The sequence below is a fragment of the Podarcis cretensis genome (genome assembly GCF_951804945.1).
Source record: "Podarcis cretensis genome assembly, chromosome: 2".
NCBI lineage: Eukaryota > Metazoa > Chordata > Lepidosauria > Squamata > Lacertidae > Podarcis > Podarcis cretensis.
In genome coordinates, this window is record NC_137171.1 from 107,902,788 (window position 1) to 107,917,099 (window position 14,312).

Genomic DNA, 14,312 nt, shown 5'->3' on the forward strand with positions numbered 1-14,312 from the left:
GGGTTGGCGGTCTGGCTGTAGGTTGGGTTGGTTCACTCTTAGCAGTTGGACTTAGGATAGGCATGTAGTTGCGGCTGGATTTCAGAGTCATCCGCATCTGTAAAATGTAGCAAATCTGTCGGAGAACAGCTAAGTTAACAGAAGAGAAGGAAACGGTCTCTTCCCTTCTCCTAACCAAAATGTCCTTACAAAAATTTGAACGTGCTGTCTCCTGCTTTGAACATACACATTTATTTCACAACAGTGGATGCTGTAGAACAGTGGACTTGGATGAAAGGGTATTGCTTCTAGTAGACAGCCTTTTTGTTGAGCATTCATCCCAATGGGTTTGTGGAAAATTCAAGCGATGCTACGTCACGGCGAGTGCCTTTCCATGCTTTTTAGTATGTATTCCTCTCACTTCCCTTCATGCAAAACGTCCAGCCTTTGAGAAAGAGGTTTTGTACACTAGACCTCCCAAGTCAGCTACCATTGATCAACCTGAATTTGCCAGGATGCAATGGAATCACACCCCAAAAAAGCAGCGCTCTGAAAGTGCCCTAAAACAATCTAACATCCATATTGGTTTGTTTGTTTAGTTTATTATTATTATTATTATTATTATTATTATTATTATTAATTGGTTTCTATTGTTTTATTGGTTTGTTTGATGCCTAAAAAGGATACAGTGGTACCTCAGGTTAAGTACTTAATTCGTTCCGGAGGTCTGTTCTTAACCTGAAGCACCACTTTAGCTAATGGGGCCTCCTGCTGCTGTTGCGCCGCTGGAGCACGATTTCTGTTCTTATCCTGAAGCAAAGTTCTTAACCCGAGGTACTATTTCTGGGTTAGTGGAGTCTGTAACCTGAAGCGTATGTAACCTGAAGCATATGTAACCCGAGGTACCACTGTATTCTGTTTCTTAATGTCTGATGTTTTGTTGTGTTTTTATATTCTTCTTCTTTGGCAATCACTCGTAGCCGAGTAAGATTGTCTTCCATGAACATGGCCTTAACAGTGACTGTGGAGGCCAATTCTGGATCCACACGTCCTTCCACAGTGGGGACATAGGTTTCCGGGCAGAAGTTGATCATGGTGAGGGTTTGCCAAGTGTGGTTTCCTCTTAGCACGTTTCTCCCTTTCGTCCTGAGTTCGGGTGTCTTCAAAGCCCATGACACCATTGGTAAAGGCTGTTCTCCAATTGGTGCACTTGCAGGCCAGTGTTTCCCACTTGACGGTGTTTATACTACATTTTTTAAGATTTGCCTTGAGGGAGTGTTTGAACCTCTTTTGATGACCACCAGCATTACACTTAGCATTTTTAAGTTTAAGTTTAACTTAGCATTTTTAAGTAGAGTAGTTGTGTTTTTATATATGCTGTAAGCCGCCCAGAGTGGCTGGGGAAACCCAGCCAGGTGGGCAGGATAGAGCCATTTAGGTCGACTTAATTATTTTAAAAGGTGGAAAATACAGTGTCTTCTTTAGTTATAGGTTTTTAAACCTCTCCCATCCTCTCCCACCCCAGCCTCTGCCCGAACCTACTTAGCTGAGATTTTAAAAGAATTCCCCTCCTCCCCTTGCTCTGTGTTGTACCTGTGTGTGTGTGTGTGTGTGTGTGTGTATAAGCATCTTGTCAAGGTAAGAATAGCTGGGATGATGACTCACATTCCTGTCTGGTTCTAGCTAATGAGCATCCTTCCGCACACCCAGTGCAGGTTTCATATGTCTCCAACCAGGCTTGTTCCTCCCTCCACATTCAGCCCAGGCAGAGGTCCCACAACTGAGTTTGTGCTGCAAAAGCAGAGGGTGGTCTACAGAGGAAGGTGTAAACACAACACCCCACACTGTATCAGCAGCACACAACCTGGTGAATGAGGCGGAGTGGGGTGGTGATGGGGAACCTGCAGCCTCCTCTCTTCTTTATCCTCAACCCCATGACGCAGTCTGACCGACTGCTGAAAATGAGTTGGAGTCAATCAAGCACCTCGATATGAATGAACAAAAAAGGAACTCTTTGGCTGCTGTCATGCAGGGGGGAAAAAGCCTCTGGCTGTAGGATCCCACACAGCGGAAACAGGCAAAGCAGATTATGCAGACAAAAGCGTGGTCCGGGAGACAGAATATTCTATACCTGCAGCATCTCTTGACGGATGCCTATGCAAATCAGCCCACCTTTTCTCTTGCAATCCACCAAGATCGGGGCTGCTGGTAGCAATCTGCAGAAGTAATTAAAAACTAAGCACCCCTAAGCACACAGAGAGCACATTTCCTTTGCAAATGAATAACCATGGTTCATCACTGTACAAGAGGGTTTCTATGGGGAAAGTGGGGTCTGCTTTGAGTGAAGGTTCAGCTCCGGCTCCTCATTCTTCAGAAATGAAGCAGCAATCCAAGGCAGGAGAATCTATCATGTCACCAGCCCCTTTCCCTTGGTGTTTAGTCTAAACATGCCTTCCTATAGTTAAAAAGGATTTTCTTCTTGGGCTGGTCTTGGTGGAAAAGGTCAAAGCCACATCTCATTTCCGGGACCCTTTAAAATATTAGGAGACTGTTGTCCTATCTCCTTTCAATATCTCCTGTTAAATAGCTCAACGCACCTGTTTTAGTCTTCCGTCATACATTTTTCCACCAACGCTAAGGCTTTTATGTATATCCTACGGCACAACGACATCCTGAGAAGCTTAGCCTCTGTCTTAAAAAAAGGGTTTCTAGACCCTATGGATGTAAGGATAGAACCTGAAAACATGTGAGCAGTACCTGAGCCCTTGGATAGCAGCTGGTTAGAGGGCAGGATGTGAATTCTTTGCCAAGCTCCTGGCACCGCCCCCCAGTATTGGGCAGAATAGATGCATGCATGCATGACAAACTTAAAAGTGCATAATATAGTAGTGCAAGTTGCAGATACAGTCTCTGTTTGGTGCAGAATTTGGGTTATGTAAGCAAGCTTGAGAATTTGCATAGAACAAAGTATTGTTGTGAGAGTCGGAGGCTGAACGGCTGGACTAGAGCCTGTCTTAATAGTCCCTTGGCAAAGCTGCCAGGTCCCTCCTTCGTCGTGAAAACAACAGGTAAATGGTCCAAAAGGCCTCTATCTGTGCAACCCTCAGAACTGAGGAGGATGCCTTCCTTGCACCTACATAGGAAGCCAAGGGCAAGGGATGATTTTGAGAAAGAGAGGAGCAGAGATCTGCCTCTGGGCTCTGTGAGTATCTTAGGACGCTACGTCGCCCTCCTGCTCGGAGATCGGATGTGGAAGCAGTGAACTGCAGCTGCCTGTCAGGAGTGTTTCAGCTGCACCTCCATCTATGTGCAGCCTGTATATTTGCAAACAAACACATAGGTCGCAAAATGCTGAAAAAGCCTCTAGCGACCTCCTTGTATGAAGGGAACCAAACCTGGGTAAGAGCCGAACCCTTTGGCACATGGTTTGTGGGGGAAGCCTACCAGTATATACTGTATTTTTTGCTCTATAAGACTCACTTTCCCCCTTCTAAATAGTAAGGGGAAATGTGTGTGCATCTTATGGAGTGAATGCAGGCTGTGCAGCTATCACAGAAGCCAGAACAGCAAGAGGGATTGCTTCTTTCGCTGCGCAGCGATCCCTCTTGCTGTTCTGGCTTCTGAGATTCAGGATATTTTTTTTCTTGTTTCCCTCCTCCAAAAACTAGGTGCGTCTTGTGGTCTGGTGCGTCTTATAGAGCGGAAAATACGGTACTTAAAACAAAATAAAAAAATTTCTTCCAGTAGCACCTTAAAGACCAACTAAGTTAGTTCTAGGTATGAGCTTTCGTGTGCATGCACACTTCTTCAGATATACTGAAACAGAAGTCACCAGACCCTTCTATATATTGAGAAGGTGGGGAGGGGTATTACTCAGAAGGGTCTTACTCACACGAAAGCTCATACCTAGAACTTAGTTGGTCTTTAAGGTGCTACTGGAAGAAAAAAAAAATTATTTTGTTTTGACTATGGCAGACCAACACGGCTACCTATCTGTAATACGGTACTTGTTATACGTCTTGCAGAGGTCCCTACTCCTTTCCAGACTGCAAAAAGAGCAATTGATTTCAGCCCTGTTGCGTTAACCACATGCCTTCCCCACCCCCTGTTTATTTCTTTGTTCCATCCAGCTCTCTGCCTGGTGCTGGGCTGCATGATATTCCCAGATGGCTGGGATTCAGAGACCGTCAGGGACATGTGTGGGGAGAAGACGGGCAAGTACTCGCTGGGCGACTGCTCCGTGCGCTGGGCTTACATCCTAGCCATCATTGGCATCTTGAATGCCCTCATCCTCTCCTTCCTGGCCTTTGTCCTCGGCAACCGGCAGAACGACCTGCTTCATGAGGAGCTCAAAACAGAGAACAAAGGTGAGTGTCGCTGCCCTCCCCGTGCCCCTCTGTGATGCAGCAGAGCTTCCTCAAGCTCGGAAGCAGATATCGGGAGTGCAGAAGGTAGAGCTTTGGAAAGGAGGTGTGAGGGCTCTGATAGGGTACCAGAGTCCTCCTGCCTCCTTCCCAAAGCATGGTTAGCACTTACCCAGCTTTTAGGAGGAGGTGGGAGGGTGACAAGCCAAGGTGCGGCCCACGAGTTGTGTGTAGGAATACTCTTGTGGCCCACTTGCTGTGAACAGTTGGGCTGCCCTTAGATAGAGGGAGCCTACCTTTCCTGGCGCTGTGGGTTAAACCACAGAGCTTAGGACTTGCCAATCAGAAGGTCGGCGGTTCGAATCCCCGTGACGAGGTGAGCTCCCGTTGCTCGTCCCTGCTCCTGCCAACCTAGCAGTTTGAAAGCACGTCAAAGTGCAAGTAGATAAATAGGTACCACTCCAGCAGGAAGGTAAACGGAGTTTCCGTGCGCTGCTTTGGTTCGCCAGAAGCGGCTTAGTCATGCTGGCCACATGACCCGGAAAAACTGTCTGCGGACAAACGCCAGCTCCTTGGCCTATAGAGCGAGATGAGTGCCACAACCCCAGAGTCGTTCGCGACTGGATCTAATGGTCAGGGGTACCTTTACCTTTACCTTTCCTGAGAAATAACTTCTCTAGGTTCACTTTTATGCTGTGGTGAAGCACAGTCCAAAAAGGTGAGGAAGGGCACAAACCTTCTCCATCCCTGGTCCAAGAAGGGCATCATCCTCACCCTGCCACATGACCAATTTCGCAAAAACCCAGTGCTTGCTAGGGTTCCCTACCCACCTAAACAGGCTGGCAGAAGTTGTCACGTGTCATTTTCTTTGCAAGTTTGCAAACTGATATCTAGCACGGAATTCAGCATGCCGAGAATTTTGCTAATTTTCCTGCCTCCCATGGCTATAGATAATTTTAAAGACAGCCAGGGGTAGTTTGCGGAATGTTTAGTATGTGCGATCTGTTCAGATCAGAGAACTGTGTTGCAGGTTTTTATTGGGTGCAGCGTGCATGCATATAGCAGATTGAAGCTGTGCCTTCAATAAGTGAAATACCTCTTACACAAAACAGAAGCAGTTCATTATATATACCAGATTTAGGAAACCTTTGGCCCTCCAAATGTTGCTGAGCTGCAGCAAATATGGCCAGTGTTCTGGGATGGTGGGAGCTGTAGTTCAGCAACATGTGGAGCATCAAAGGCTCCCCACATGATTATATACACCAGGGATAGGCAAACTCGACCCTCCAGATGTTTTGGGACTACAACTCCCATCATCCCTGACCACTGGTCCTGTTAGCTAGGGATGATGGGAGTTGTAGTCCCAAAACATCTAGAGGGCCGAGTTTGCCTGTGCCTGATACACACACACACACACACACACACACACACACACACACCCCTTCATGATGAAGGCCAGACTAACTTGGATTTTCATCCAATACTGCTCCCACCCAAGGAAGTAGTTGCTGCAACAGCAAGAGAAGGTGCACCATTACGTTTACAAAAATGTGAAGCATGCATAAAATGCACATATTCCTGAAAATAACCTTTTAGAAATGCATTACGAGGCGAAAACACTTTGCAAAAATGTGTGCACGGTTGTAAAATGGTATACAAACATCTGTATTAGGCAGTGGCATAGCGTGGGGGGTGCAGGGGGGCCGGCCGCACCGGGCGCAACATCTGGGGGTTAGGGCTGGGGGCGCAAATCCATGGGTTAGGGGGCGCAAATTCACGGGTTAGGGGGCGCAAATCCACGGGTTAGGGGGCGCAAATTACTTGCCTTGCCCCGGGTGCTGACAACCCACGCTACGCCACTGGTATTAGGAGAAACCCCTGCTAAAATGCTTTTGAGTTTTCATTGCAGTCCTACCTTGGTTGCCGAACGGGATCCGTTCCGGAAGTCTGTTCAACTTCCGAAAACGGTTCAACAACCAAGGCGTGTGGCTTCCGATCGGCTGCAGGAGCTTCTTGCACTCAATCGGAAGCCGCGTCGGACGTTTGGCTTCAAAGAACGTTTGCAAACTGGAACACTCAGTTCCCGGGTTTGCGGCGTTCAGGAGCCAAAACGTTCAAGTCAGAAGGCGTTCGGGATCCAAGGTAGGACTGTATTTTTATCAGTGCCGGATTTACATATATGCTAAACAAACTATAGCTTAGGGCCCCACTCTCTTGGGGGCCCCCAAAAAAAATTAAAGGGGGGGAAAAACTGGATGTACATTTCCAAAATATAAGATAAAAAACAAATAAAATAAAACCTACATACAGCAACGGTGGCAAATGGCTTTAGATACCTATTATGTCCATAAATTACCATATAGCATATATTCAACTCAAAAAAAACAGCGACAATTTGTTGTTGACAAAGGACAGCTGGACATATAAAGGGCCCCATTACCTTCAGTAGCTTGGGGCTTCATCAAACCTAAATTTATATGGATAACAAACTGATGTGGAAATGTGAGATCTGAATTAAGACTAGAGAAAATTGAGAAACAGAGAGAAACTGAAATCGACGGACTTTCCCATCCCTATATAGACTTAGGATCTCTCTCTCACACACAGACCATTTGTGCTCTTTAAATCAGCCTCCCAGCCCTCCACTTTTGGACCAAGGTGCATTCAAACTCCAGGGTTCTGCTGCTGCCACTCTGAGTCCTTTAGGCCATGGAGGGAAAACAGCGGCCACCTTCTGTTTCTGCTTCTGCTTCCCCTGGCCTTGCCGAGGCTTGGGTGGGAGCCAGGGAAACCGAAGGTGCCTAATTGGAAATGTAATTAATCATAATAAATCTCCTGGCCTCCGGGCTTGGTCCATCTGTTCGAATCAAGACAAGGCAGTCTCGCCAGCCGGAACCCAAGTGCTTGAGCTGCTGCTAGGAGGGAACTGCGAGCCAAGCAAATCCCTGCTTTTTGTTGATGCACAGAGAGAAAAAACAAAATATTCCTTGTGCACACTTGTCCTGAGGTCAGTAGATCCTGCAGCAACCCACTCCTCTGCGGACCCTACAGTGACGGCTCCTGAAAACAATTACCTTCCCTAGGTCTTTTTCAAACAAGGGATGAATAAGCCACATTATAGTCACATTAACCCTTCCCCAACCCAAATTAAGCAGCCTTGTATCCTTTCCTTTGTTTGTTAGCTTTGCATCGACTCCTTATTCCCGAGCATTTATCAGCAATAAGTCAGCAATAATTTGCAGAGCTACTTTTCCTGCAGATCAGGTGGATTTTAAAGGCAGAGCTTGCAAGAGCTGGTTGGAAGAGTTGGCAGACTTTGTCCAACTTCACATGCCATGGGGCAAGGGAGAAAAGCAGCGGCGTAGCGTGGGTTGTCAGCACCCGGGGCAAGGCAAGTAATTTGCGCCCCCTAACCCGGGGCAAGGCAAGTAATTTGCGCCCCTAACCCCTAACCTGCCACTGCTGCCAGCTTCTTCTTGCTGCTGCCTGGGCTGGGGTATTTACGGTAAGGTAGCCACGGCGGCGGCGGCAGGTCCGTGTCAGGTGATCTGAGGCGAGTTGCCGCTGGCGCTGCTGCCCAAATGACGCTGCTTGCCCGGAGGAGGAGGAGGGCAGAGAGGCGAGGAAAATGCAACATGGCGCTGCAGCGGCGGCAGCAGGGCTGTGAGGAGGGGCTGCCTGGCGCGCCCTCCGCGGCCCTGACACACGGGGACCACGGCGAGCGCTGAGAGCCGCTGCCTGCCGGACGCCTTCAGCCCGGACGCGCGCACAGCTCGTCGGTTCTGCGAGACATGGGGCTCTGCTACAGCCTGCGCCCGAGGCTCTTCGGCGACTCCGGAGGCGGCCAGCGCGCCCCCACCAGATGTTGCGCCTGGTGCGGCCGGCCCCCCCTGCACCCCCACGCTACGCCACTGGAGAAAAGAAAAATAAATATTGCTGCTGCAGCAGCAACAGCAGCAGCAGCAGGAAGACAGGTGATGTCTTTTCTGCTGTCCCTCTGCTTTTTTGTGTGTGTTTTTCAAGGAATAGCTGCACACTTCCGTGCTGGAGTTGTAGAGCAAAATAAAGTCTCTGCCAGAAAAGTATTCCCAAATGAAAAATGAAATCAATCTTAAGTAATAAAACAAAAACAGAAAGCTGCAACACTAAAACACAAACTGCAGAAATGTTTAAAACAGAGTGGTAGTAGCAGTAGTAATAATAAACTGAAAATCCCATTGAACTTAATGGTGCCCGTTTCTGAACATTTATAGCCCATGATTAGGCTGAAAGTCGCAGAGCATCAAAGGGGTGCTTCTTGTGACATTTGCACCATCACACCCCACAAGGCAATCAGAGCAGCCAAGAAAGCTTTTGAGTGAGGAAATAAGTCTGCTAGGGAACCCCTGGAAGCCAGAGCTCAACCCTAACCTTCTCTTTTTATATTTTCAACAGATTTTGTTGGCACTGCGGTAAGTTCTTTGTGTCAGTGTGGCCTCGCGGCCTGGTCTGTGCTACACCTGTTAGTGGAGGCCTAGCCTAGTTCTGTCGTGTCCCTGTCCACATATCTGTAGTGTGTTAGGAGGAGACTACCCCACTTTTTGTTTTAAGAGAATGAGAGTGAGAGTGCGAGAATTGAGTGTACGGACACACATTTATGTTCCATGCTGTCTCACCCGTCTACCCCTCTCCTCTTCGTCTGGGGAAATGGGAGATACAAGTAGGCAGATTCACGGGCTCTTTGTGTTGTTGTAAGCCCCTGTTCCCCTGACTATCTGCACACATAACAATGCTCAGGATGTGAACCAGCCCAGGGGGGTCATGGCGCTGCATCACTGCAGTGTATAGTTCCCAACACTTCAAACTCAGACATCTCCAGTCATTGCAGCACCAACATCTGGTCTCACTATATACAGCTGTGAGATTAGGATCTAGGCACACCCCACGTGGGCAGGTGGAAGATCGTGATGCCACTTCAACAACCCTCCCCGCCGTCTCTCACTCAGGGGAAACACCACCAAACCAAACTTCCCCTCTTCCAGGCTATCACCCTGGTCACAGGCCTGTCGCCTACAGTGCTGGGCCGACAATTCTGTATCCTGACTTGGCGGGGTGCCCCATATCTCCCTGGAGGAACAGCCTAAAGGGAAAACGCCCTTTGGTGTCAATCCTGCCTCACAGAGCAGAGCCCGTCCTTTAACTAAGGCAGGCTCTGGAGCACACACCTGGCAGGCATATCTGCTACTAATATATAAGGAAGTTGGTGCCATTTTTTAAAAATTGGTCATCAGATCATTTGCCCAGTCTCATTCGGGTGCAGATTGGGTGCACACATGCAGTCTTGCACACGGGCAAATGCTTCTTGTTCCTTCAACTGCATCACTTTGTTAGAGAACAGTTCAGAGTGACTTTAATTGAGAAAGTGGGGCTAAGTTGATACCTTGATTATCAGGGCCCGGAATGGTCCATCAGCCTCGGGTTAAGACGAAGCATAGCAACTTGAGCTGAGGGCTTGCTGGGGTTCAACGTATCTCCTTTGTTAAATGCTACATCACAATTCTGTATAACAATTGAACTGAGTATTGGGGCACAGAACTAAACATTCTCAATTTCATTTTTTAAAAAAATCACCACTAAGATTCTAGCCCAGGCTTTCTCAAACTCGGCCCTCCAGATGTTTTTGGCCTACAACTCCAATGATCCCTAGCTAGCAGGACCAGTGGACAGGGATGATGGGAATTGTAGTCTCAAAACATCTGGAGGACCAGGGTTGAGGAAGCCTGCTCTAGCCACTATGGCTGTGAAGATAAGCTTGAAAGTGCCTAGTGAAACTGACATCTCTGAAGCTTTTGAAGTGGGGAGGGCGTCCAGGGACAACAGCCAGGGTCGCACATACCTCCTAACCCCTCCATGTAAATGGCAGGAAATCTAGCAGCTGTCAAATTGCATAAGGTACTATCCACAGAATTCAGCATTCCTCGATGCAGGATTTGGGCTTATGTTGGATGCAGAATTTTAGCTGTTCTCTCCACCTCTGCCACCACTGCCCACCCCAAGCAAGAGTACATACAGCACTCCTATTGCCACCTTCTGTGCAGTCTTGTTTATACTGGTGACGCTCTTGTGTTTTCTCCTCCGCAGAGGATATAATGTAGAAGAGGCAGGAGGGCCCTTCTCTCCTTGGTTTCTGGATTGAACTCTCTCATCCTTCCTCCTCCCTCCCCACCTCCCTCACTGCCTTTTCTTCGCTGCTGCCAATGGGGGGGAAACGTCCAACTCGAAGCCTCAGAATCTGCAGACCTCACCTGCGTGCCACTTCCGGAGACACGTCCATCCCTCATGATTTGCCAGCTTTGGCCTCTGCCCCCTCTGCTGATTGGCTGCCGATGGAGGAGAGTGTGACACCGGTACCCCTACCCTTACCCCAAACCTACCACATTGGGGGACGAGGCGATGCGCACACTCCGACCTGGTGTTTCAAAGATGTGACGCCCCTGGGACTTTTTAACACGTTCTTTTCAAAGGGATCCCAGCCTTTCCGGGAAAAGCTTCCAGGGCGTTCCCCAGTACCCTCCTTCCCAAGAACCAACCAAGAACTGGTGCCAAGACGCTACCGCTGCAACAGACTCTGCCAGGGCCACCTCCTTGCCAAGTCTTTCTCCATTTTTAACCTTTCAGCAACTTTGCCCGCCCTTCGGCCCAAAGGGGGCCGCCCGGCACCTGAGACTGGCCCATTTGATACTTTTACATGTAAATTTAAATTGTCTCTGAACAGGGTAAGGTGAGCCCGAATCCCCACCCCCGTTCCCTTTGGGGATTTCAGCCACCAGAAAACTTTTGCATTCTCCACTCATCCTGCCCAGGTAATGCAGCTGTACCACGAAGGGTGCCGCCGAAGGGGGGACCAGGGTGGGGTGGGAGGATCAGAGTTGGCTAGCTGGCTTCTCTCTCCAGCCGCTGCCGCCGTGGGGTGTGACAACATCTCCGCCTGTAGGGTGACTCCTCTTAACACTGAATGTAACCCTTGGGCCTGGAGAGCGAGCGGTGGAAGGGGGTCCCAGCAAAGGTGGGAAGCAAAACTTCCCTCTTGCTTGCCAGCCTTGCCAGTTGAGTTCTGGGGTTCGTGCCAAATAGCATTTTCCTCGAACCTGGTGTCTGCTTGGGGTGGGGGCAATGCTTTGCTTCCCTGCCTGGAACCAGTATTACAACTCGGGAGGAGGGCGAGGCAAAGCAGGAAGTGGGTCAGAGCAGAATTCCAGATCCCCTAACTTGGGATATTATAATCCCATAGGCAGGAGGAATTTCTGGCTGCAGGAATTTGTGCCCAAACCCCCCCCCCCCCCCCGCTCTGGCATGGTATTCTGCGTTGTAGTTGCGAGAGGCAAATGTCAGCAAACAACCTCACAACGCCCTCCCCACCAGAACTGTGATCCTCCATTCACGATCCCCCCTGCTCTCGGTGGCAGCTGAAGACTAGGACAGAAGTGGGTCTTCTTAGACGTTCGGACAACTGTGCCCCCACCTGGCGACCCCACCATCCAGACAGCAGTGTAGCAGCTAACCCAGTCCCCGCGGTTTGAGCTGAATAGAGAGGTAGTTCCACCGGTGCAGCTATTTTTGCCCTGTCCAGCGTAGCCATTGAAGAACTATAAAACGCACCTCCATGCCTCTCGCTAGCTGAAGCGGAAGCAGGCTTCAGGGCAGAGCTAGGCCTCAAATCTACCAGGAAGAGGGACCTGCAGAGAGCAGGGCAAAGCGAAACCTTGCCTCGCACCAAAGAGGGGTCCCTGGGTGGCGACACGGACGGACGCGTCATTTCAGCCTGTGCAAAAGCCCCCCCCCCCTTCCTTTCACACAGCCCACCAGCAGCAGCTATTGACATTATAAGGAGCCTGTAGGACCGTGAAGCGAGCTTAGAGGAGCTTCACAAAGAACCAAGGGCCTGAAAAAGCAGAAAGAATCTGCTCTGGGCAGAGCCAGATTGGGTCAAGAGGAAGGCGAGAAGAAAAGGAGGCTGGATTTTTAAAAAAAATCAGAGAAAACACCTAGAGGGAGGGCCTAAGAAAATCCAAACGGCGTCCTGCATAGTAGTAAAAAAGATACAACAATTTACTATTTGCCTGCCCTGTAACGGTGCTCCCAAGATCTGTTGCTTAGGGAAGGCTGCATCACCTTGCCTAATGGCAGGGCCGGGCCTGAATTAGTGGCATGAAGGACCCGGTTGGAAACAAGCGAAAAGAGCATGTGGGAAAGGAGTGCATGGGCTCAAAAAGCTGGTGGGCCATGAAGGGCCAAGGATTGGGGGTGAGGGTGAGGAAAGGACAGCAGGAGGCCTGTAAATGGATATCCAGCTATTTAATAGCACCCAGGATGGAAACCAGTTGGGACTGTGGCTCTAGTGGACGGCTAACTCTTTTCCCAATACTATTTTCCTGGTGACAATTCCTCCCTCCAAAGGTGTTTTTTGTCCCGCTGAGGGAAATTTACCTTTCCTATAGGTAAATTGCAGCTTTTGTGTGTGGAGGGGGGGTGTTGATATTCATCAGAAAAATGTCACCGGAGGAAAGGGCTAATCACCCCAGCACCCATGAGCCCAACTGGATGCGCCCCACCCAGCCGCTAAAAATTAAAATTAAAACAAGGAGTTTTAAACAAATCACTGTGGGAAACAAGGTAAGAAACTGAGGGAAGATTCACCAGTGTGGGAGACGTAGCGCACGACGTAGCATGGCCATGTCACTATGTTTGCCAAATAATTAACACTTCAGAGGCCACTCAAACATTGCCAACACAGGAACCAAAAGGGTTGTGCAACGATAATCAGCCATCAAGTATCGCGGTTTATGCAGAAGTGCCAAAGGATCTGGCTGGCTCACCCGAGGACATTTGACAAGCCTCTGTGGAGAGCAAACCTCCCTTCCATGACCTCAAAAAAGCCGCAGCCAAATTATGAGGGGAGGAATGACATAAATATATATATATATATATATGTGAGTTTAGCCCTTCAGAAGCCACTCTTTAAAGTGACAGGCCTCAATGTATTGGGGAGTAAACTTCACCGAGCTCCGTGGAACTAACTTCTGAGTATCCACTGACACGATCGGCCTTTAAATCTCAGCTCTCCGCAACATTAGGGAATCTCGGCGAGAGAGAGGGACAGAGCCAAACTAGATTAAAGGCTTGCCCAGCCATGTGGGCCCAGGCACATACACCCTTAATATTCTCAGCCCAACTTTCCCATCGGTCGTTCTAGGAAAGTCCAAAATATAATTGGTAAAGGTTATCTGGTAGCTTGGACCGAAGGAGCGGCGTTAGCCTGCAACTCCCCAAGCCACTAGGGTTCGTGAGCATACTGTCAGCCACCAGAGGACGTTTCCCCTATGTTGGGGGGCGGCAGGGAGGGCGAGTTGTGCCCTTGCGCCCGTTATGTGACATGCGCGGGAGGAATGGGATCGACGGAAATGGCAAGATTGGTGGAGAAGGGAATACAGTAGCTGTAATATATATCTGTATTTTAGTACAAAAAAAAAAGTTTGATACAGTGTTTCACAAAACCTTAACCGGAAAACATAAAAATTCAAGATGGATTGGATCGGATCAGAACCCTGTCACGTCACTGGGGAGCAACAGTTTTATTCGTTTTTTTGCCTTGGGATTTGGAGGTGGGGAGGAGGGGGATCTGGCCTTTGCCAGTCACAGACTACGGATTTGCAAGGAAACACTTAGGAATGTGTAAGAATGGGTGATCAGAGGCAGTCTTGTAATGTCTTTGAAAAAGGCTAGCTGAGAAAATCTCACCATCACCACTCGGGCATTATACAAGGGTGAAACAATTGGTGCATGGGCAGGTAATGTGATTCAGCATAGCTCCCAGTTCACCATTTTTAATTTACATTTACCAGCTGTCGCCACTCAGCCAGATTTCAGCAGGAACACACTCAATGGGAATCAATTGGCCACTTAATGAACTGGCTTCTTCACCATGCACAG

The 14,312-nt window shown here is 48.9% G+C and overlaps 1 protein-coding gene across 2 annotated transcripts in view; it reads left to right on the forward strand.

The window, feature by feature from the left end:
* Positions 1-12,343, forward strand: part of LHFPL4 (LHFPL tetraspan subfamily member 4) — a 53,518-nt gene extending 41,175 nt beyond the window's left edge. The window contains exons 2-4 of one of the 2 annotated variants that reach the window (XM_079964107.1): positions 4,110-4,346; positions 8,778-8,794; positions 10,464-12,343. In XM_079964107.1, the coding sequence (XP_079820233.1) occupies positions 4,110-4,346; positions 8,778-8,794; positions 10,464-10,472 (263 nt within the window). In that variant the 3' untranslated portion in view covers positions 10,473-12,343. The remainder of the gene's footprint in view (positions 1-4,109; positions 4,347-8,777; positions 8,795-10,463) is intronic. The other variant, XM_079964108.1, reaches the window with a different exon arrangement.
* The last annotated feature ends 1,969 nt before the right edge of the window (positions 12,344-14,312 follow it).